Genomic DNA, 23,049 nt, shown 5'->3' with positions numbered 1-23,049 from the left:
AAATTAGGCCAAAGAGAGCACACTCCGGTTGTTGGGAGTAAGGGGCAGGAATTCAACAACATATCGAAAAAAGTTGCAAAAGCTGCCAGGTCAACCTACTAATCTAATAAAATTTGTAGCGTCCTCCCCAGCCTGGGAGAATGCAAAGAACCATGCCACACACATAGCTCTGTAGCAGACATCTTTATTCTTCAGCATACATCACACACTGCACTATGATTACATCATAACCATTAATAACCACACATTGACACCTGTCAGCGAGTTACGTAAGTCCTCTATTGAGTCTGCTGAGAGCCACAAGGGTCCTAGCGCATATATTCTCACAACACCAAGGGCCTGATTTTAGAAAAGTGGTGCTGCATTCAATGCAGCACCACTTTTCTTGCATCCCTTAGCACACCCCTAACTCCACCATGCGTATTTAGCATACGGCATACCATGGCGGTAGTTAGGTAAGTAGCGTCAAAAAGTTTGACGCTAGTTTAGCGGTTTTCAGGATTAGTGTCAAACATTTTGACGCTAATCCTGCATAGCACATTGAGGCCCATAATAACTAATGGTGTGCCTCCTTTTAATACCTGCTCTGAGCAGACATTAAAAATGCTGCATAAAATGCCACAAAGACATCTTTTAGATTTTTGTGCACCATTTTTTTCACAACCCCCTAATGGGGGAACGCCCCTATTTAATACATTATGCCTGGCACAGGCATAATGTGACACTAGGGGTTACAAAGTGCGCCACTTTGAAAATCTGGTGTGGTGATTCTGGCCTTTTTGGGTCACATTAGCATAAAAAAATAACACTAATGTGGCACAAGGAGGCGTTAGGCCCTCCTAAATCAGGGCATAAGTCTCCCACTTCTTAAATAAAAAGTAAAAACAACTGTTACATTATATTTCTTCAATAAGTCATCAAGATGCTTGCACTAGTCGGCAAGATCTAGTGATATGAGGTAGCTAGGATTCACTCTGGTTATGTACCAAGGGCACCGGTTCCCATGCTTGACCTGGACTGTTAGGGAGGGTCACCTAATTCATAATTGCAAAAGCTGACAAACGTTGAAGTAGTCCCGTATGTTGTACTGGCCGGGACAATGTCACTACGTGCCCTTTGCACAGCACCACCGTCAGAGGATCTACAGTAAACGGAGAGTCTGTTTTCCATTTAAGTTTCTGTTTCACCAGGACCCAGTCACCTTTATCGAAGACTGTTTCCTGAGCTTGTCCACGCCGGTTGGCATATGTTTCCATTTTGCACTTTTGATAAGTGTCTGTGACACGAACCTTATCGGCATTCAAAAGTCAGTCCTCTGTCCACCACAGAAGTTTGGTTCCAATGGCTCTCCCAAATATCATGGTGGCAGGACTCTCATCAGTCGTGGAGTGAGGAGTTGCATGATAGAAATGGAGAGCTTGGCACAGGGCCTGGTTTAACTTGATTCCCTCCAGTGATCCTGGTTGAATTACCCCCATAAATTGCTCCATGATACCATTGGCTTAGAGCCATAGAGGTGTACTCTTTTGTTGCTTGACATTTAGTCTGACCAGAAACACCTTGAATTCTTTGCCATTGAATGGCGGACCATTGTCAGATTTGAGAATGGCGAGGATACCCCATGCTGCATAGATGTAATCCAGCCACTCAATGACCTTGCCATGGGCTGTTAATGATAGCTCTTTTACTAAAGGAAAGCTTGAACATTCATCATGTGACTACCATGAAATGATGGCTGCTACCTAAGGGCCTAAAGAAATCAGGAGAAACTCTTTCTCAAACGTATTCAGGAAGGTCAGACATTGTCAATGTTTGCTGCATCACTTTTGGGGGCCTCCCGCAAATTGATGCAAAGGTGGCACTCATTTAGTTCCCTCTCAACTTGCTCGTCTGAGCACGGGAACCACACTTCGGGGGTCATATTCTCGGTCAGACTGCCAACAAAGTGGCGGTCCGGCTGCAACATTATGACCGTGGCAGAGTCGCCACGGTCAAACCATCGACACCGCCAGGCGGCTGCCAGCCTGCAGCCTGGCAGTCCCGGCTGTCCCAGAAGTCCCGGCGGTTGCAATCCACCAGGGCAGCGCTGCCTTGGGGATTACGAGTCCCCATCCGCCAGCCTATCGATGGTGGTAAACACCGCCATGGAAAAGCTGCCGGAATGGGGGACTCGGGGGCCCTGTAGGCCCCTGCACTGTCCATGCACTTGACATGGGCAGTGCCGGGGCCCCCATGCACAGCCCTATCACGCATTCCACTGCCCGAATTGTGGGCAGTGGAATGCACAGCGGGTGCTGTTGCACCCGCTGCACCGTCACATTGCCGCCGGATCCACTAGGAGCTGGCTGCAATGTTAAGACCCTGTTACCCCCTGGGCCGGCGGGCAGAAACTCTGTTTTCGCCTGCCGGCCCAGCAGGAAAGCCATATTAAGGCCGGCAGGGTTCAGGCTGTACAGGCGGGGTGATGGTGGGATGGCAATGGCGGACAGCCTCCGCCACCCGCCAATGTCAAAATGAGGGCCGAAGTCTCCTAAGGCTCTTTTGGTGGCTACAATGCCAGGGTGTCCTTCACAGGCTAATTCAGTGACTCACTGTCTTAGGCTTTCAGTTTGACAATTCTCAATCCTCTCAATACAACACCATCCTTAGTCATGGACACTTCATCCTGTACATTTCCGATTTTTTTTAAATTGTCAACAATCGGTTGAGTTTTTCTTTTCCACAACTGAGTTTAAATGATGGCTTTGAGGACAAGCATGTACTTTTGGCATTAATAGCATTAGTAATCTGTTCAGTGGACAGGGTTGCTGGAATGATGGACTGCTAAATGAAGTTAATGTACTTCTCGGCCTTTTTGGATGCCGAGCTGTGACAATGTAGTGGCACTTGTGAAAAGTAATCCGTTGAGTTCTGATGTTTACCCGGGTAGTGTACAATGGCATAGTCATACTCTTGCAGTCACAACACACACGTCTCAATGGGAGTGGGCATCTTGACTTTCTGGTTTCCAAAAATAGTGAGCAGCACATGGTGGTTTGTAATGATAGTAAAAACTTTCCCGTATAGAAACACATGAAAATGTGTGCAGGCCCACACCAAACTCTCCTTCTCTGGCTGACAATAGGCACTTTCTGTGTCAGGCAGGTTTCAACTGGCAAAGGTCACAATGTGTCTCTGAGCATTTGGATGGCCATTATGTTGAGCAAAGATTGCCCCTAGCCCCCCTGGGCTCACATCTACTATAATCTCAGTATGTAGCTTGGGGTCAAAAAAGGTAATCTCAGTTGCATTCTAAGTCACATGTTTTATTCTTTTGAAGCTTTGATACAATTCAGCAGATCACTGGAAAGAGACATTTTGTTTTGTCAAGACTCTTAATGGGGCACTCACTGTAGCAAAGTCATGAATGTACCTTGAGCAATAACTGGCCATGCCTAGGAAGGATAACAGCATGGTGACATCTTGTGGGGTCAAGTTGCCGACAGTGTTTGCACTTTATCAGGGTTATTCCCCATTCAGAGAATATGTGCCCAAAGAACTCAAGTTTGGTCTAGTGAAACTTACACTTTACTGCATTCAGAATGAGACCTGCATCAGCAAGTAACTGGTACACTTGTGTAAAAGCTTTGCATGCTTCTCTTGCTTTGCTCTAAATAAAAGTATGTCATCACTATAATTAAAAGCATGCATTGCAGGTTAATTTACACAACACATAACATCCTGAAATATTTCTGCAGCTGACAGCACTCCAAAACTCAACCTGTTGTATCTGAACAAACCAACATGACTCGAAAAAGTAATGATGTACCTGCGGTTTTCTTCCAACTCGAGTTGATGGTATCCTTTATTCAGGTCAAGGCAGGAGAAGTCTTTGGCACCGTTCAGTTGCATGATCATATCTGCTATGTTTGGACTACAATGTCTTTCTCTCTCAGTGACTTTGTTGAACTGGCACATATCAACACAGATGCCCTCCACTGTCCTTTTTTGGCAACACCACTATGGGTGAAGCCCATGCTTCAGGACCGGTGGAGCACTCAATGATGTCATGCTTCAATGGCTTTTCTAGTTCTTTCTCAATGGCTTCCTGTACTCAAAAGCAACTCTGCTGACCCGTTGGGCAACAGGGTGAATTTCCTCATTAATTTGAAGTTGAGCTTTCATTGTTTTGAGCCTTTCTAGGCCATGAAACAACAACCAAAACTGATTTACAATTTCAGATTGAGTGTGAAGGTTGTAATTGAGAGATACCAGTCACATGTCAGCAGCAGTGGCAAAACTGAGTAGGCTTGCACTGGATGAAGGACATTTTCTTTCTCACTGTAACGTATTTGGGCCCGGATTTAAGAGGGCCTAGTGTCACTTTAGCACCGCCTTAGTGTCATTTCTTTTATGCTAAGGCAGTGCTAAGGTGGCCTTTTCCCCGCGCCAAATTTACAAAGTGGTGCAATGCATGGATTGTGCCACTTTGTAACCCTTTGAGCTACAATATGTATGTACCATGCATAATGAATGCAAAGGAGGCATTCACCCATTAGGGGGACCAAAAAAAAGATGCAAAGAAATCTAAGAGATTTCTTTGAGTTATTTCTTTAGGCACTTTTAACACCTGCTTAGAGCAGGCATTAAAAAAGAGCACACCATTGTTTACAATGGGTCCCTATGTACTGTTCAGTGTTAGTGCCCAAGGTTTGGCCCTAATTCTCAACAGCACATCAATAGCATAAAAAATGTTGACGCTATTGCCCCCTCCATGCACTATGGTGCACCAAATCCTAGATATGGCGCACACATGGGGGGTAGTGGGTGCTAAGGGCTGCAAGGAAAGTGGTGCTGCATTGGGTGCAACACAACTTAAATCTGCCCTCTGGTTTCTCATTCACTTTTCAAACTGTTATGAAGTGGTTTCCTTTTCCGCAACCTTTGCACGTCTGTCCTGTGGCTGGACATTTACCTTTATTGGGACATGAAAACTTACATCAGAAACACAACTTTTTCTTCTTTGAAGATGTCAACTGGCGTGCATCTACCTTGTACTTGTACTTGCTTTTCATGATGAATGACGATTTTTCACTGTTCCAGCTTCCTTATCAGCAACTTGTCACTCTGCTCTTTCTTCAGCTCTTGCAGCATTAACATTTTCTATAGACTTTATTGTACACAACCAGGAATTTGTGATGGTCAGGCTGGATGGTCGGTTTGCAGATTGAAGGCGGTGGGCCATGCCACCACTTTTGGGAGATCTGTACCAAGATGGGGTCACATTGGGTAGTGAGACTTATAGGCAGCACTTCAATCTGGCCACTGCAGGTGAATTTAGTTTCAACCAACTGTGGCCGAACACAACTTCAATGAAAGATAATGGTAGTAGAGACAAAATGCTTCTGGAACAACTCTTCGCCCAGGGATTTCCTGAGAAAGGTACCACTCGCCTGCATGCAGCTTTATTTAGCCTTCCTAGCCACTATACACCCCTATCGATCACAATGGGAGAAGGATTTAGGAATAATCATTGCCTCGATCTGTCTACTGCATAAGGCCAATGCCTACAAAATCCTCACAGTATGCTTTTTCACTATGGTCTAACTTCATACCATGGTTGGAACTTTTGATCTTTCCTGGAAGGGCTGTAAGCCAGAGACACTTATCTACACACATGGTGCACTGTATACCTGTTATACACTTCTAGTCTTGATTCAATCAATCAATCAATCAATCAGTGAATTTATAAAGCGCGCTATGTACCTGACAGGGTTTCGAGGCGCTGGGGGGGGGGGTGCTGCTAGCGTTCGAAGAGCCATGTCTTGAGGAGTCTCCTGAAGGTGAGGAGGTCCTGGGTCTGGCGTAGTGAGGTGGGGAGAGAGTTCCAGGTCTTGGCGGCGAGGAAGGAGAAGGATCTGCCGCCAGAGGTCTTGCGCTGGATACGGGGGACGAAGGCGAGGGCGAGGTTGGCGGAGCGGAGTTGACGTGTGGGGACGTAGAAGTTGAGTCTGGTGTTTAGGTAGGTGGGTCCGGTGTTGTGTAGTGCCTTGTGTGCGTGGGTGAGGAGTTTGAAGGTGATCCTTTTATCCACCGGGAGCCAGTGGAGGTCCTTCAGGTGGGGGGAGATGTGACATCGGCGGGGTATGTCGAGGATCAGGCGTGCGGATGCGTTCTGTATGCGTTGGAGTCGTTTGATGTCTTTCGTTGGGATGCCTGTGTAGAGTGCGTTGCCGTAGTCAAGTCTGCTACTGACGAGGGCTTGAGTTACCGTCTTCCTGGTTCCTGTTGGAATCCACTTGAAGATCCTGCGGAGCATGCGGAAGGTGTTGAAACAAGAAGACGAGACGGCGTTGATCTGTTTGGACATGGTGAGGGCAGAGTCAAGGACGAAGCCGAGGTTTCGTGCGTGGCTGGCTGGGGTGGGTGGGGGTCCGAGGGCGGTGGGCCACCAGGAGTCGTTTCAGGCCGAGGGGGTGCGTCCGAGGATGAGGACTTCCGTTTTGTCGGAGTTGAGCTTCAGGCGGCTGTTGTTCATCCACTCGGCGATGGATTTTAGTCCCTCGTGGAGGTTGGTTTTGGTGGTGAGCGGATCTTTGGTCAGGGAGAGGACGAGCTGGGTGTCGTCGGCGTAGGAGATGATGCTGAGGTTGTGATGACGGGCCAGTTGTGCGAGGGGGGCCATGTAGACGTTGAACAACGTTGGTCTAAGAGAGGAGCCTTGGGGGACGCCGCAGATGAGGTTTGTGGCTTTGGAGCGGAAGGGTGAGAGTCGGACTCTCTGGGTTCTGTCGGAGAGGAAGGATGAGATCCAGTTGAGGGCTTTGTCTTGGATGCCGGCTTCGTGGAGACGGGTTAGCAGGGTGCGGTGGCAGACTGTGTCGAAAGCGGCTGATAGGTCGAGGAGGATGAGGGCTGAGGTTTCGCCGTTGTCCATTTGTTGTCTGATGTCATCTGTGGCGGCGAGGAGTGCGGTCTCAGTGCTGTGGTTTCGTCTGAATCCAGATTGTGAGGGGTCTAGGATGGAGTTGTCTTCTAGGAAGTGGGCGAGCTGTGCGTTGACGATCTTCTCGATGACCTTTGCTGGAAAAGGGAGGAGAGAGATCGGTCGGAAGTTTTTGAGATCGTTGGGGTCAGCCTTGGGTTTCTTGAGGAGGGGTTGGATTTCTGCGTGCTTCCAGCTGTCCGGGAAGGTGGCGGTGTTGAAGGAGAGGTTGATGATCTTGCAGAGTTTGGGGGCGATGGTGGCGTCGGCTTTGTTGAAGACGTGATGTGGGCACGGGTCTGTGGGAGATCCTGAGTGAATGGAATTCATGGTTGTTAGGGTTTCGGCGTCGTCTACTTGGGTCCAGGTGGTGAGGCGGCAGGCGTGGGAGGAGTCGTCGGGGGTGGGGTCTGGCGGAGGTGCGGTGTTGAAGCTGTCGTGGATGTCTGCGATTTTCTGGTGGAAGAAGGTGGAGAGATCGTCGCAGAGTTTCTGGGAGGGAGGGACGTCGTTGACGTTGGCGTTAGGGTTGGAGAGTTCCTTCACGATGCAGAAGAGTTCTTTGCAGTCGTGGGCGTTGTTGTTGAGGCGTTCTGTCAAGTGGGCACGCTTGGCGAGTCAGATCCGTTGGTGGTGTTCACGGTTGGCGTCCTTGAGGGTGGCAAGGTTGTCGGGTGTGCTCTCGAGGATCCATTTCTTCTTGAGTTTCTGGCAGGTGCGTTTGGAGGTGGTCAGTTCGTCTGAGAACCAGGCTGGTTTTTTCTTTTCTTGGTTGGCGGTGGGTTTCTAGAGTGGGGCTAAGGTGTTGGCGCAGTTGAGGATCCATTGATGGAGGTTGATGGCGGCGGTGCTCGGGTCGGTGGGTTCGGGTGGTGGGTATTTGGCGAGTGTGCTGGTCAGTTGGTCTTCGGTGACTTTTCCCCAGCGGCGGTGAGGCGGTAGAGGGATGCGGTGGTGTTCGGTGTTTTTCTTGAAGGTGAAGTGGACGCAGTGATGGTCGGTCCAGTGGAGTTCGGAGGTGTGGCTGAAAGAGATGTGGTTGCTTGAGGTGAAGAGTGGGTCAAGCGTGTGTCCGGCGATGTGGGTGGGGGTGTTGACCAGTTGACGGAGTCCGAGGTTGAGGAGGTTGGTGGTCAGTGATGCGGTGTTGGCGTCGTTGTTGTTTTCCAGGTGGAAGTTAAGATCTCCCAGGAGGATGTAGTCTGGAGAGGCGAGGGCGTGGGTGCTTGCGAGGTCGGAGACGGTGTCGCTGAAGGGGGCTCTTGGTCCTGGAGGGCGGTATATGAGGGTTCCTCTGAGGGTAGTGTTGGGGTCCGTGTGAATCTGGAAGTGGAGGTGTTCGGCTGTCTTGAGGGTGTCGTCCGTGTGGGTGTGGATCTTGAGGGTAGATTTGTGGGCGATGGCTATCCCTCCGCCGATTCCGTTGGTGCGATCTCTTCTGGTGATCTTGTATCCGTCCGGTATGGCGATGTCAGGGGCCGAAGAGTCGTTCCACCAGGTTTCGGTCAGGAAGGCCACGTCTGGGACGGAGGTGTCGAGCAAGTCCCAGAGCTCGATGACGTGTTTTCGTGCGGAGCGTGTGTTGAGGAGGATGCAGTGCAGGTGGTTTGTGTTGGTTGTTGCTGGCTTCGTTGTTCTGTTGCAGGAGAAGTTGCAGGAGCGGCAGGAAAAAGGTCCTTTGGTGTGCTTCGGGGTGGCCAGGAAGCACTTTGTGGAGGGGCCAGGGTTGAGGGCGAGGAGTTCGCGGGCCGAGTAACGGAAGCAGGAGGTGCGGGGGGCGTGAGGACCAGGGGGGGTGGCGCTGGGCGCGGTCCAGGCGCGGACGGGTGCAGACGGGCTTGCCTCTGGCGCGCCTCCGGCGCGCCAGCGGCGCGGACGCACAGCGCCAGCCATTAAGAAGGGAGGGGGGAGGGGCAGGGGGAGGGGGGAGGGAGGAGCAGCTGGGAGGCGGGAGGCGGGAGGGAGCGGCGAATGGGGGCGCGAGGGGGGCGGGGCCGCAGGGAGGCAGCGGCAGGGAGCGGAGAGCAAGGGGGAGCGCACAAGGGGCGAAAACACGAACAACAAGGCAAAAAAGTCGGGCACAACAAACAGTCACAATTTGAAAACAATCGGAGAAATACACTAATGGCACAGTCTAACAATCGGGGAAACAGCAATCAGAGGGGCACAACAGGGGCAGAAGCGCAGGAGGCGAGGCGCTTGAAAAAACAGTAAAACGCACTACAGGATGGCGAAAAGTGGCACAATCAGAAGGGGCACGGCGGGGGCAGAAGCGCAAGAGGCAAGGCGCTTGAAAAAACAGTAAAACGCACTACAGGGCGGCGAAAAGTGGCACAATCAGAAGGGGCACGGCGGGGGCAGAAGCGCAAGAGGCAAGGCGCTTGAAAAAACAGTAAAACGCACTACAGGGCGGCGAAAAGTGGCACAATCAGAAGGGGCACGGCGGGGGTAGAAGCGCAAGAGGCAAGGCGCTGAAAATGGAAAAACACTTACAGGACGGCGGAAAAAACGGCACACAGGTCAAGTGAAGCCTCGAACACGCTAGCAGCAGTGTGGGCGGGGGTCAGAGGCAGGAGACAGCAGGTTGGTGCTGCGGACGTGGGGGGCGAGCTCAGGACCTAAAACAGGTCAGAGGTCGCTCACTCGCGACGCGCAGCGCCAGCCATTAAGAAGGGAGGGGGGAGGGAGGAGCAGCTGGGAGGCGGGAGGCCGGAGGGAGCGGCGAATGGGGGCACGAGGGGGGCGGGGCCGCAGGGAGGCAGCGGCAGGGAGCAGGGAGCAAGGGGGAGCGCACAAGGGGCGAAAACACGAAAAACAAGGCAAAAAAGTCGGGCACAACAAACAGTCACAATTTGAAAACAATCGGAGAAATACACTAATGGCACAGTCTAACAATCGGGGAAACAGCAATCAGAGGGGCACAATGGGGGCAGAAGCGCAGGAGGCGAGGCGCTTGAAAAAACAGTAAAACGCACTACAGGGCGGCGAAAAGTGGCACAATCAGAAGGGGCACGGCGGGGGCAGAAGCGCAAGAGGCAAGGCGCTTGAAAAAACAGTAAAACGCACTACAGGGCGGCGAAAAGTGTCACAATCAGAAGGGGCACGGCGGGGGCAGAAGCGCAAGAGGCAAGGCGCTTGAAAAAACAGTAAAACGCACTACAGGGCGGCGAAAAGTGGCACAATCAGAAGGGGCACGGCGGGGGCAGAAGCGCAAGAGGCAAGGCGCTGAAAATGGAAAAACACTTACAGGACGGCGGAAAAAACGGCACACAGGTCAAGTGAAGCCTCGAACACGCTAGCAGCAGTGTGGGCGGGGGTCATAGGCAGGAGACAGCAGGTTGGTGCTGCGGACGTGGGGGGCGAGCTCAGGACCTAAAACAGGTCAGAGGTCGCTCACTCGCGACGCGCAGCGCCAGCCATTAAGAAGGGAGGGGGGAGGGAGGAGCAGCTGGGAGGCGGGAGGCCGGAGGGAGCGGCGAATGGGGGCACGAGGGGGGCGGGGCCGCAGGGATGCAGCGGCAGGGAGCAGGGAGCAAGGGGGAGCGCACAAGGGGCGAAAACACGAAAAACAAGGCAAAAAAGTCGGGCACAACAAACAGTCACAATTTGAAAACAATCGGAGAAATACACTAATGGCACAGTCTAACAATCGGGGAAACAGCAATCAGAGGGGCACAATGGGGGCAGAAGCGCAGGAGGCGAGGCGCTTGAAAAAACAGTAAAACGCACTACAGGGCGGCGAAAAGTGGCACAATCAGAAGGGGCACGGCGGGGGCAGAAGCGCAAGAGGCAAGGCGCTTGAAAAAACAGTAAAACGCACTACAGGGCGGCGAAAAGTGGCACAATCAGAAGGGGCACGGCGGGGGTAGAAGCGCAAGAGGCAAGGCGCTGAAAATGGAAAAACACTTACAGGACGGCGGAAAAAAACGGCACACAGGTCAAGTGAAGCCTCGAACACGCTAGCAGCAGTGTGGGCGGGGGTCAGAGGCAGGAGACAGCAGGTTGGTGCTGCGGACGTGGGGGGCGAGCTCAGGACCTAAAACAGGTCAGAGGTCGCTCACTCGCGACGCGCAGCGCCAGCCATTAAGAAGGGAGGGGGGAGGGAGGAGCAGCTGGGAGGCGGGAGGCCGGAGGGAGCGGCGAATGGGGGCACGAGGGGGGCGGGCCGCAGGGAGGCAGCGGCAGGGAGCAGGGAGCAAGGGGGAGCGCACAAGGGGCGAAAACACGAAAAACAAGGCAAAAAAGTCGGGCACAACAAACAGTCACAATTTGAAAACAATCGGAGAAATACACTAATGGCACAGTCTAACAATCGGGGAAACAGCAATCAGAGGGGCACAATGGGGGCAGAAGCGCAGGAGGCGAGGCGCTTGAAAAAACAGTAAAACGCACTACAGGGCGGCGAAAAGTGGCACAATCAGAAGGGGCACGTCGGGGGCAGAAGCGCAAGAGGCAAGGTGCTTGAAAAAACAGTAAAACGCACTACAGGGCGGCGAAAAGTGGCACAATCAGAAGGGGCACAGCGGGGGCAGAAGCGCAAGAGGCAAGGCGCTTGAAAAAACAGTAAAACGCACTACAGGGCGGCGAAAAGTGGCACAATCAGAAGGGGCACGGCGGGGGCAGAAGCGCAAGAGGCAAGGCGCTTGAAAAAACAGTAAAACGCACTACAGGGCGGCGAAAAGTGGCACAATCAGAAGGGGCACGGCGGGGGCAGAAGCGCAAGAGGCAAGGCGCTGAAAATGGAAAAACACTTACAGGACGGCGGAAAAAACGGCACACGGGTCAAGTGAAGCCTCGAACACGCTAGCAGCAGTGTGGGCGGGGGTCAGAGGCAGGAGACAGCAGGTTGGTGCTGCGGATGTGGGGGGCGAGCTCAGGACCTAAAACAGGTCAGAGGTCGCTCACTCGCGACGCGCAGCGCCAGCCATTAAGAAGGGAGGGGGGAGGGAGGAGCAGCTGGGAGGCGGGAGGTGGGAGGGAGCGGCGAATGGGGGCGCGAGGGGGGCGGGCCGCAGGGAGGCAGCGGCAGGGAGCGGAGAGCAAGGGGGAGCACACAAGGGGCGAAAACACGAAAAACAAGGCAAAAAAGTCGGGCACAACAAACAGTCACAATTTGAAAACAATCGGAGAAATACACTAATGGCACAGTCTAACAATCAGGGAAACAGCAATCAGAGGGGCACAGCGGGGGCAGAAGCGCAAGAGGCAAGGTGCTTGAAAAAACAGTAAAACGCACTACAGGGCGGCGAAAAGTGGCACAATCAGAAGGGGCACGGCGGGGGCAGAAGCGCAAGAGGCAAGGCGCTTGAAAAAACAGTAAAACGCACTACAGGGCGGCGAAAAGTGGCACAATCAGAAGGGGCACGGCGGGGGCAGAAGCGCAAGAGGCAAGGCGCTGAAAATGGAAAAACACTTACAGGACGGCGGAAAAAACGGCACACGGGTCAAGTGAAGCCTCGAACACGCTAGCAGCAGTGTGGGCGGGGGTCAGAGGCAGGAGACAGCAGGTTGGTGCTGCGGACGTGGGGGGCGAGCTCAGGACCTAAAACAGGTCAGAGGTCGCTCACTCGCGACGCGCAGCGCCAGCCATTAAGAAGGGAGGTGGGAGGGAGGAGCAGCTGGGAGGCGGGAGGCAGGAGGGAGCGGCGAATGGGGGCACGAGGGGGGCGGGGCCGCAGGGAGGCAGCGGCAGGGAGCGGAGAGCAATGGGGAGCACACAAGGGGCGAAAACACGAAAAACAAGGCAAAAAAGTCGGGCACAACAAACAGTCACAATTTGAAAACAATCGGAGAAATACACTAATGGCACAGTCTAACAATCGGGGAAACAGCAATCAGAGGGGCACGGCGGGGGCAGAAGCGCAAGAGGCAAGGCGCTTGAAAAAACAGTAAAACGCACTACAGGGCGGCGAAAAGTGGCACAATCAGAAGGGGCACGGCGGGGGCAGAAGCGCAAGAGGCAAGGCGCTTGAAAAAACAGTAAAACGCACTACAGGGCGGCGAAAAGTGGCACAATCAGAAGGGGCACGGCGGGGGCAGAAGCGCAAGAGGCAAGGCGCTGAAAATGGAAAAACACTTACAGGACGGCGGAAAAAACGGCACACGGGTCAAGTGAAGCCTCGAACACGCTAGCAGCAACGTGGGCGGGGGTCAGAGGCAGGAGACAGCAGGTTGGTGCTGCAGACGTGGGGGGCGAGCTCAGGACCTAAAACACCGGATTTCACCGGATTTGATCAGTGATCCTGCCAATGGACCCTTTGGTGCCCTTTGGTGCTCTTGTTAGAGGAGGCTGCGGAGGATTCAGTTTATCTATACACTACCCCTAGGAGCAAGCTGCTCTCCTTTTTTCTCCTGGTGGCAGGACTAACAGCTCACAACTGGAAGAACCCTTGCCCTTCAAGCCTTTTGTTATGATGATCTAAAATGTGGCATATATATGCCATGGAACGCAGTAGTCACAGACAGGATGTATAAGTATGAACAGATCTGGCTGCCTTTCAAGACCATATCACAAAATAAAATGATGGCCGGAATGTTGAAACTTTTCAAACACTCACCCCTAGTCACAGATATGGGTTTAATCTATCGTTATTTTGCTTGCCATCTCACCCCAGTTCGTACCCAGCCAAATGCAAATCAGTCTTGACCCTGCTACCTATGGGAGCAGTCCAGCCCGAACTGCCAAGCCAGGTCCTCCCTGGACAGGATTCAAGCATCCTAGGACCAGTTTCAGGGTATCACCCTTCATCAGCCTGGTGAGTAAAAGAACGATGGATTATTCCCAGATCTATGACTGGGTTGCATTGTTCAGCACTCTGTCCATCATCCTTTTGTGTTGCTAAAGTTGCCTTTCAAGACCTAACTAAGAAGGATAGGGCAGGGGTGATCCATCTACCGCCATGCTGGATATTCTGAAACAAGCCAGACTGGGAGGACTTTTGTTATCTGATAGCGAGTCTTAAAGGGGTTGGTGAAGATTACTCTCTATGATGCGTACCTGATCATATGACTCTGTGTACTGCTGATGTACCCATGTTTCTTCTTATAACTGTACCATGAGACACTGTATGTTGCTCAGATTGCCACTGCATTGACACAATCTCATGTGTTCTCCTCCTTTTGTTTTATAGTGTGCTGAGACCACCCTGGACCTCCCTCCCCCTTTCTTTCTAAAAACCCAATATATAAATGTTTCCAAAAACAAGTTACTGTTGGAATCATGTATCATTATAAATATATATTATAGTATTCAAGTACATCAAATATTTTAACATATTTGTGATAGAGACAGACCCTAATAATTGTAGAACGTTGGTAGCTGCAACTTCAGAGCAAGAACTTATGAAGTTGCACTATTCCCCCAGTACCTAAGTATTTTGTGGGCATTGTTGCAACCTGGACCTTTTTAGCCATTTACGGTATCACCACAAGGCAACTGTCTGCGGGGCACCAGCCCTGACTGTGAAGACACAACCATGCGATACCCAAATCTAGATAAATGAATCTAAAAATACCATTTTATATTTAACAGCAAAGCTAAATAAATGAATCTAAATATACGTATTATATTTATACTATGATAAATATACTAAGACCACAAGAAAACTAACAATTCAGCAATGCATTTTCACACTAACAACTCTTACTTGATTGTCTGCTTCCAATTTAGATGTAAAAGCCGGATTGGTGAGCAAGCACTTAAAACTGCCCAATACGGATCTGGGGTTGAAAGACACGAGAAGCAATGACAGTGCGTACGAGGAAGCATCCGACCGCTGGGCCAAGAGAAGGAAACAATTTAAAGAGAGCAAGAACTGCAGTTCGACTGGAGGTAGCTCGGCCACAAGCAACTTCACACAAGAATCAGGTTAGCCTTTTCAGCATTTCAAAGTAAAACATATTTTAATTACATTTTCTGTATTATAAATTAACTGGAAGTCTTTTTAGACAACCGAAAATAAACTGCTTTGCTCAGCAGCAGTTGGTGTTTGCAAGTTGTCTCAGCTCAACTAAAAACAAGCACCGTTTTTCTTTTTTTTAACTTTAATTTTTTGCTAACGATATAACACAGTAAACATTGCCAATTTTCACAACCTTTTTGAAAACTGTTGTTTTCCATTTCTCTAATTATTTTACATTTCTAGTTCGCATGAGGGTTTCTTTCTCAATATGTCCTCTATCTTTAATTATTTTTTCATCAGTTTAGCCTACTTCCCTTCCAGGGGCTGTATTTATTACAAACAAGGCGCACTGTCTCCGATTAACGCACTTAATTACCTTCCACCGGGCGCAATGGGCGAAAACATAGATATATACATGTATGTGCAGCCCACAGCACAGCGACGAACCCACGGCTGCTCTTAGAGCAACGCCTTAGTGAAAGGCAGGGCAGCAGCTGTTGTGCAGGTGGTACCTATCTGTACTCTAAAGGAGAACAGACACCCCTCTTCAGGCGGGTGCAGTGAGTTTCTCCCCTTTGCAGGGGTCACCATCGGAGGGCACAATGACTGTGCGCCATGTCTTTGTGATGCACAATCAGTGCGACTCCAGGTAGCCTCTTTGTCTCTGCTCTCACCTCCTTAATACTGTGCAGGCGCAGAAGCAAAGTGTTTCCCTCGTTTACACGTGGCCATGACTCAGTGCAAAGGAGGGAAGGCTCCTTTAGAGAATATCTCTATTAATGAAGGGGCTTCCCAAGCCGATGTTGTCCCATCTGCACTGCCAAAGTGCAGTGGGGGTGTAGAAAGTAGGTATACATGCCCCCAGGGCTCTATATTTATATAGGCCCATGTGTCGCCTCGGTGACTAACTCCTTTGTTTTCCTACTCTCCCACCATACTCTTCATCTCCGCCCATTCTGTTATCTCCTCTGCTACTTTTTCATCTCTTCGTGTGCTTATCACGTGAAGCTCCTCTGACAAGGACCAACAAATGTCCTTCTTCCACGCTGTTTTGTCAGGGATCTATAGGTGCAGCAAGTGTATAGCTCCTCTCCATTTTGCCAATACTGTCAATGGTATCACTAGCTTCTATTTCATTTTCTTCCAATATTATCCCACTTTACCACCGGTCAAGGTCATATGCAAGGAGGCCACTAATTCCCCACAACTCGGGCAACATGAGGGTCTTTCAGGGTATACTCGGCATAGCTTTTGTGGTGTCATGCATTTGTGGTGCAGGTAGTGAATGTGAATGAACTTAAACCTTGCATTGCTTGATGCCTTTTTGACCTGGGCATGTCACTTTCCGCCCCTCGTCTGTAAGAGGCTTTCCTATGTCATCTGCTGCTGTTCAGTCACTTTCATGGAAGTCTGGACTCTATATTCTTTCAATGTCTTATATAGCTTTGATACAATTGCACATCCTCTCCCCGTGTCTGTGTAATCTTCTCTAGGGAAAACACCTGGGGTTAAAATGGGCAGCCTTGTCTGGTGCCACACTCTCCAGTTTTCCGATATCATACCCCCAGTTATAATTTGGACAGTGGGTGCAGAGTAGAGCAAATGCACCTATCACTCAAATTTAGACCCAAATCCCATAACTTGTAACATCAAGAACTAATAGTGGCAATGCTGATGTATTAAAGGACCTTCTATGTTGATGGATATCAATATGTGCTCCTCTTCCTACTGTTCTACTGTGTTTCTTATGCCATTAACCTTTCTCAGATTCATGAACATTCTCTGACCAGAATAAAAACACAATCATCCTCATGAACCATAAAGCTTATTATTTTAAGCATCCCATTGGCAAGTGCTTTGATCAACTGTTTATTTTTGGTGTTGATCACCGACAACAGCCTATCGAGGAAGGACTCTGAGGGTCTCTATCTGTTTTTGGTATCATTACTGTATTGGCTTCCCTCATTGTATCAGGGAGTTTTCCCTTGACGTCTGCTTGTTTAATACTTCTAAGAGTTTATCTGCCAATGACCATGCGTAAAAACTATGAAAGTCTGCTTGGAAGCCATCTCCACCTGTCATCTTCCTCTTTGTTATGTACTTATTGCTTCAGCTATTTCCATCATCTAGATCACCCACACCAGTTTGGTTCTATGCTTTATATTGAGTATAAGAAGTCTAATCTTCTTAAAATAACGTGTACTATGTTCCTGAGTGGTGCTCTGCGACTTCCTGTACATACCCACTAAATATTTCTGGAGTGTGCCATTCATAACAGTTTAAGTAATTGCCAACCCATCAGACTCCCTCCTGTCAGCATTGCCTAACATGCTGATACTCAAAGTATGGCCCATTGGCCGCATGCAGCCCTCTGACCTTTATATGTGTCCCCTGGTCAACAGCAACACAGGAGTACTGTTTACTCAGCTCAGCACCAGCATTAAAATAATGTTAAATAAATGGGCAATCATTTATCTAAAGGTTAACGGAAGTTATTAGATAAAGGAAGTAAATAGGTTGTCCTGCATCGCTTACAATTAGAAACACCGTTATTTTTAAATACATTTTTCAGCAAAGGTTAAAAAAATATGATAAAGCCTTTTCAAAATTCAACATTTCATTAACATGTAGAACCATTTCACCTTAGTAAATCAGATTATATCAGTGCATTGAAAAGTATTTTTTTGAAGTGATAGTTTTCATAAATGAGTTTACAAACATCCCTTCTTCCCTCCACCCTGACAACAATGTCAATAGTGAACTAAGAGGTAAATTATTTGTTATGGGCACTCTTTGGGTAGCCTGGGTTTCGGTTACATATGAACAATAATATAGTTTATTAAACCAAACACAAGAAAAGGTTTTGTACACCCCACATCCAGAAGTCATGTATTACATGGTCTTCGTATATATGATGATGGAGAAAAAGGTGGGAAACTTAAATAAAACAATTGCTTAGGATCACACAATTTGGTAAAGTGGGCAAGCTGGGATTTATCCAGGTTTTCTGGTTTCACACTGTGCAGTTCAGCCACTATTAGATGTACATGCTTTGCTTCCTCTACACCCACCTTACTGCACACACCCTCCTCAACAAAACTGTCCCCACAGTGCCCCCCCAACTACACTGTTGGCATCAATGTGGCCCCCCAGGCACATCATAGGCCTAACTTTTTGGCTCCTGGGAAAATGTTTGCGAGTACTCATTGCCTAACACATACAGGACTGTGCTCGATACTAATGGCAAAGAGGTGGGAAAGGGGATAGGGATATGAGAGAAGGAACACAGGAGACGCCTTAAGGTACTAAACAAAAGAGGGGGGAGATAAGAGAAATATCAGACCTCTGAAACTGATATACCACTTGATTCCCCCTGGGCTATTTTAAACAAACACTAGAAGACAGACGGTTTCAAGGGCTGTCAATTCATATTCATTACAACAATAACGTTTATTAAACATCAGTCAGGCATGTGAGGTTTATTCTTGCTCAGTTTATTCTTTAATACATTGATCCAAAACTCAATTTCCTGAATTTTACCAGTTAACTTAATTTTTACAGAACTCAACTGGCCAAAATGTGTTTTGCGACCATACACAATCATAGGGCCTATATTAAAAATAGATTGCAAGCCAAAATCTCACAACAATAACAAACCAAAAGGAAAGAGACAATAACAGGTACGAGAAAAATAAATCTCAGAAAAATAAACAACATCAAATATAAGTTGACAGGCAATGCTTATGGTACAGTTTCACTGAATAACCAAAAGGAGATAAGCAAAACAAATGTGTCTTTCATCCATTAGAAGAAATAAAAAGTGTGATAAAATGAGGAAAGCATTTGTGAAAAACCCTTCAGAAGAAATTTATTCAAGATGAGAGGGTCAAAACGTTCAAGATATTACCAAGCCAAAGTTGATCTCAAACCAGGAGGAAAAAGTTATAACAGACCTGTGTTTTATCAGACAAAGGGAACAAAAGCAAAAGACCAAAACCTATCATATGGTGGTGAGCTGAAGAGCAGTCTCCAATGCTAGCAAGTAGAAAGAAAGAATCATATTGAGGCCGAGACTGGGAACCCAAAGCAGCCCTTGCAAACTTTGTCAGACCAGCCCCCATAGGTTGCATAGCGAGTGAGCCTTACCACTACAATGTGGTTTGGGTGTGTTCCCCCTCTAAGAAAGTTTGGGAATAAATGGCAAAAACAGTGCATTCTACAACATATTTCTCATTGTATATTCAATTGTATTCGTTTTAAAGCATAGATAATGATGACCTTACACTGCACCAGGATAAAGCAAACTTTATTGGAGTTCTTCAATGATTCCCTCACCATCACCCTCTAACAGTGCTTGTCATCTCTGTATAGCCCCTCTATCACATGTATTTTGTGAGAAAGTCATCCTTTTTGCCCTGATCATCCCCATTTTTGTTTGATAGTGGTGATTACTGACTCTCACTGTGCCCTGGGCTCTGCTAATCAGGCCCGGGCCTGTGCTCTGCTTAAAAAAGGTATATGGTAATTAGGCATAAATATGATTGGCTTTGAAAACCTACCTGTAAGCCCTTGATATATGGTAGGGCATGTAGATTTAGGGACTCCAGTAGAGTTAAGGCACTTGTGGTTCCACTGCTGTGGTGTCTGCTGTCATTGTAAAGACAGCCCTAAATTGCAGGCTGCTTTAAAAAAAAATAAGCCCAAATTCGACTTTGGAATTAAAGTTACTTCCAAAGTCTCAAATTACCTTATTGTTACACATGTCACCCCTAAGGTCTTCCCTATGTCTCCTAAGGGTAGGGTGCCTTGTAATTATAAGCAGGGTCATTATAAAACATGTTTTGTATGCCCTGGTAAGGGAAAAACTGCCAATTTTGTTTTCCCCATTCCAGTACATTAGGTCCATGTGCTAACATGGAAAGGCTTTAATTAAAATTAATAAAGCCTATCTTTTGATAGGAGTGAGCTGAAAATCTGATTCAAAGTAATACTTCAGATAAATCCAAACTGCTTGATTTGTCAGCTTTCAACAGAACGGCCAAGCTGCCCTGATGAGGTATGAAGTGGCCTGGCCTGAAACAAAGGAACCATTTGGGGGGATGAGACCCGCAGCCGCAGATGTCCGATCAAGAAGGGGACTGGGTAACCAAACTGGTCTTCAAAGGGGGAAAGACAGTTGGGACAGAAACCAGACCTCACCCATTTCTTGCACCCCCGCCAGGTGGGGGAGCTCTCTAATTAGATTAGGAGAGGGGCTGGAAGGGAAGTTGAGGAAAAGGTCAGCCACAGCTGTGGGTGGGCTTAGCCAGACCTGAACCTCCAGAAGAGCTTTTCTTCATCTTGAATTTCTGAGAAACTGTGCTTTGTAGGACAAAAATGTGCCACATTTATAAGAAAGTGGTCATCAGAGAGGGTGGCACACTGCACCCCATTGATCAGGGGTGCCCCCCTGCTTCCTAGCCCAGAAACCTGAATAAAAGATGAAGAGCTGCCCAAAACTCAGATCCCTGCTGGAGAAATCAGAGGAAGGACTGCCCTGCTGAACCCCTGGTCTGCACCAAGAAGGACTACACTCTGAAGAACTGCACCTGCTGCACTCTCTGGGCTTCACCACAAAGAAGACTTTGCCTTCCTTTAAAGATCCAAGAGTGAACTCACTATGAGCAACAGGTACAAAGGAGCTGCCAAGAGTCCTCTGCATCAACTCCGGCAAGAAGAGCCCAGCTGACTAGCGTCCAGTAGACTTTTAAGGATTTGACCAAGTGCATTGTAGGAATTGTAGTCCCAACTCTTCAAGGGGCAACTAAGAGCTTCTGGAACCATACCAGGTGTTGTGGACACTTCAGGACCCCAGGACAAGATCCAGAAGTTTGGAGTCAATTGCATAATTTTTGGAAATAAGCCCCATAACGTGACCGACCTATCCACTCTACCTGAAATGGAGATTCATCCCTCTTAAAACTTCAGAGCTCTGTCCATTGATGACAAGAACCAGACCTCCATTATTTCACTGAGGCCTCGATCTGAACCAAGCCAATGACAACGGCTCACAACCTGGCCTGATGTGGAGCTTCGCTCGATGTCAAGGAAAAAAGACCCCAAAAAGTGACTGAATGTAAAGGTAATATTTGGACGAAGACCTACCGCTCAGTGTATCTGCTCAGTGTATCTGACTTTGCTCCATGGCGGTTGGCCTCAAACTTGGACTTTGACCCGGTCAAGCGCGACCATATAGCCGCAGTTGGATATTTTCACTTTTAGGCACTAGAAAGTAAATTTTTTGATTCATTTTTTTTAAAATTAATTTATCTGGTTCCCTTTATTGGAGTTTTGTAATTTGGTGTCACTCTAAAGATAAAAATATTTCCTATTTTTATGAATTGGTGTCAGATTTTTATTGTATGGTGTGTTTTACTTATTTACTGTCCTGTTGATATTAAATGCTTTACACACCTGTCTCCTAAGTTAAGCCTAACTGCTCATGGGCCAAGCTTCCAAGAGCTGAGCGAGGATTAATTTATTGAGACCTTGACTGGACCTTATTTGTGATTGTGGTGTTATTACTAAGTGTAGGTGCCATCCTGGCCTTACAAATAAACCAATTTCCAACATATTTAATTTCTTTTATAGCGCCTCTCTTCCAGCATAAGTTGTTGGAGCACCTTACATCACACACACATGGAGAGACAATGAATCATATGTGTGTAGATGAGTGTATAAAAAAGTTGCATAAGACAAAAAGGACTACAAGGTGTAGGATTCACATGACATCCATAATGCAAGGCATTTTGTATGAGGGCTTGCTCTGAGGAAGCATAAGATCAAGATTCGGAACATAACATACTGGTTAGGGTTGACTTTACTAATAACAATTTATTTCTACCCAAACAAACCCTTTATAGCAAAATTAGGATAATCAAAGACTAGGAAAAACCTAACTTTCTAACATGTTCCATGCAGTTTGCATGCAGCTCTTTAAGGGTAGTTCGTAGCTCACTGTGCTAGATTATGCTTGCAAATTATAAACTGCACAGTAACAAAAACAAGTCTGTGGCAAAAGCAGTATCCTACTGAGCATTGCACATAAAATACTATTCTGTGATCTGCACAGTACATATGGCCGGGTATCGCTGAGGCCGCCTACCACCAGCCACCACTCACCACCCCCCCAAGCCTACTTTTAAAATTCAGACACACTTCTCTTGGGATTAGTGGTCATAAACCCCCGGCCATATTTTTAAGTTTGACAAGACACTGTTAATCATAATCCTCAAAATTATACACAGTAACCACAATCATATTCACACAGTATTTACAGAGTTTTCCAATGGATGCCTAGCCTTAACAGAGTACACTAATACATCCACATTCCTGACACTGACTGAAAAACAGTTTGTTCCTGCGTACCCAATGTTGGTGGTTGTAAATTTGATCATGACTGTTTTTCTAGTACCCCCAATCCCTGCCCTGCCTCACGCTATGAATCCCAGGGGTAGGATCTCCATCAGGGAGTTCTCATCCCTTCCCAAACTGTATTACTGTGGAGGGGGCCCGTCTGCCCACCAGGGTACCTACCCCAGGCCCCCTGCCATCCTCAGACTCCACCCCCTCAAGGGTCAGTGCTCGCTTCAGACCTTCTGCATATGCGGTTGGCCCTAAGGGCCATATGCCAGCGACCGCTCGCAACCCCCCTGCGGCCCTGTATGTCATCCTCACTTCCCAGCCAGCACCTCTTGGAGGGTCCAATTAGCTTGCCGCCCAGTTCCTGTAATAAAAGGTACCCATTTATATTCCCAGTCATGATCTCACCCCGCCCACCCTTACACATAAAATATGACAATCCACACCTGGCCCATTCCACCGCGAATCAAGTCACTTGAGAAGAAACAAGGGGTTAGCACACAGACTATAATTGCACGTTTGGAGCACTCTTATTTAACTGTCGAAAAAACCTAGTTCAGTAGAAACTGATGTCCAAGAACGGGGAGAGGCGGGTGGGTATTTATTCTGGGGGTTGCTGGGTCCCTGGTCTGGTCGGCAAGTGTGAGCAAGAGACATGCTCGCCGACCGCGGCTGCCTTTTGAAGGCCAGCCCCGTGACGTCATTCTTGTGCGTGACCCCGGAAGCACAAACAGTGCATCCAGGGCTGTAGCATCACCACAGCCAATCGGCTGTTACTTTGTA

At 48.5% G+C, this 23,049-nt stretch overlaps 1 protein-coding gene across 1 annotated transcript in view; it reads left to right on the top strand.

Annotated features, from left to right (window-relative positions):
* LOC138285815 (uncharacterized) overlaps positions 1 to 23,049 on the top strand; it is a 569,249-nt gene that overhangs the window by 53,665 nt on the left and 492,535 nt on the right. Inside the window, exon 4 of the mRNA XM_069226216.1 lies at positions 14,634 to 14,831. Within this exon, the coding sequence (XP_069082317.1) occupies positions 14,634 to 14,831 (198 nt within the window). The remainder of the gene's footprint in view (positions 1 to 14,633; positions 14,832 to 23,049) is intronic.

Source organism: Pleurodeles waltl, chromosome 1_1, assembly GCF_031143425.1.
Source record: "Pleurodeles waltl isolate 20211129_DDA chromosome 1_1, aPleWal1.hap1.20221129, whole genome shotgun sequence".
Classification (NCBI taxonomy): Eukaryota; Metazoa; Chordata; class Amphibia; order Caudata; family Salamandridae; genus Pleurodeles; species Pleurodeles waltl.
The sequence above is the reverse complement of the archived record's forward strand: the minus strand, read 5'-3'. Positions and strand labels throughout refer to the sequence as shown.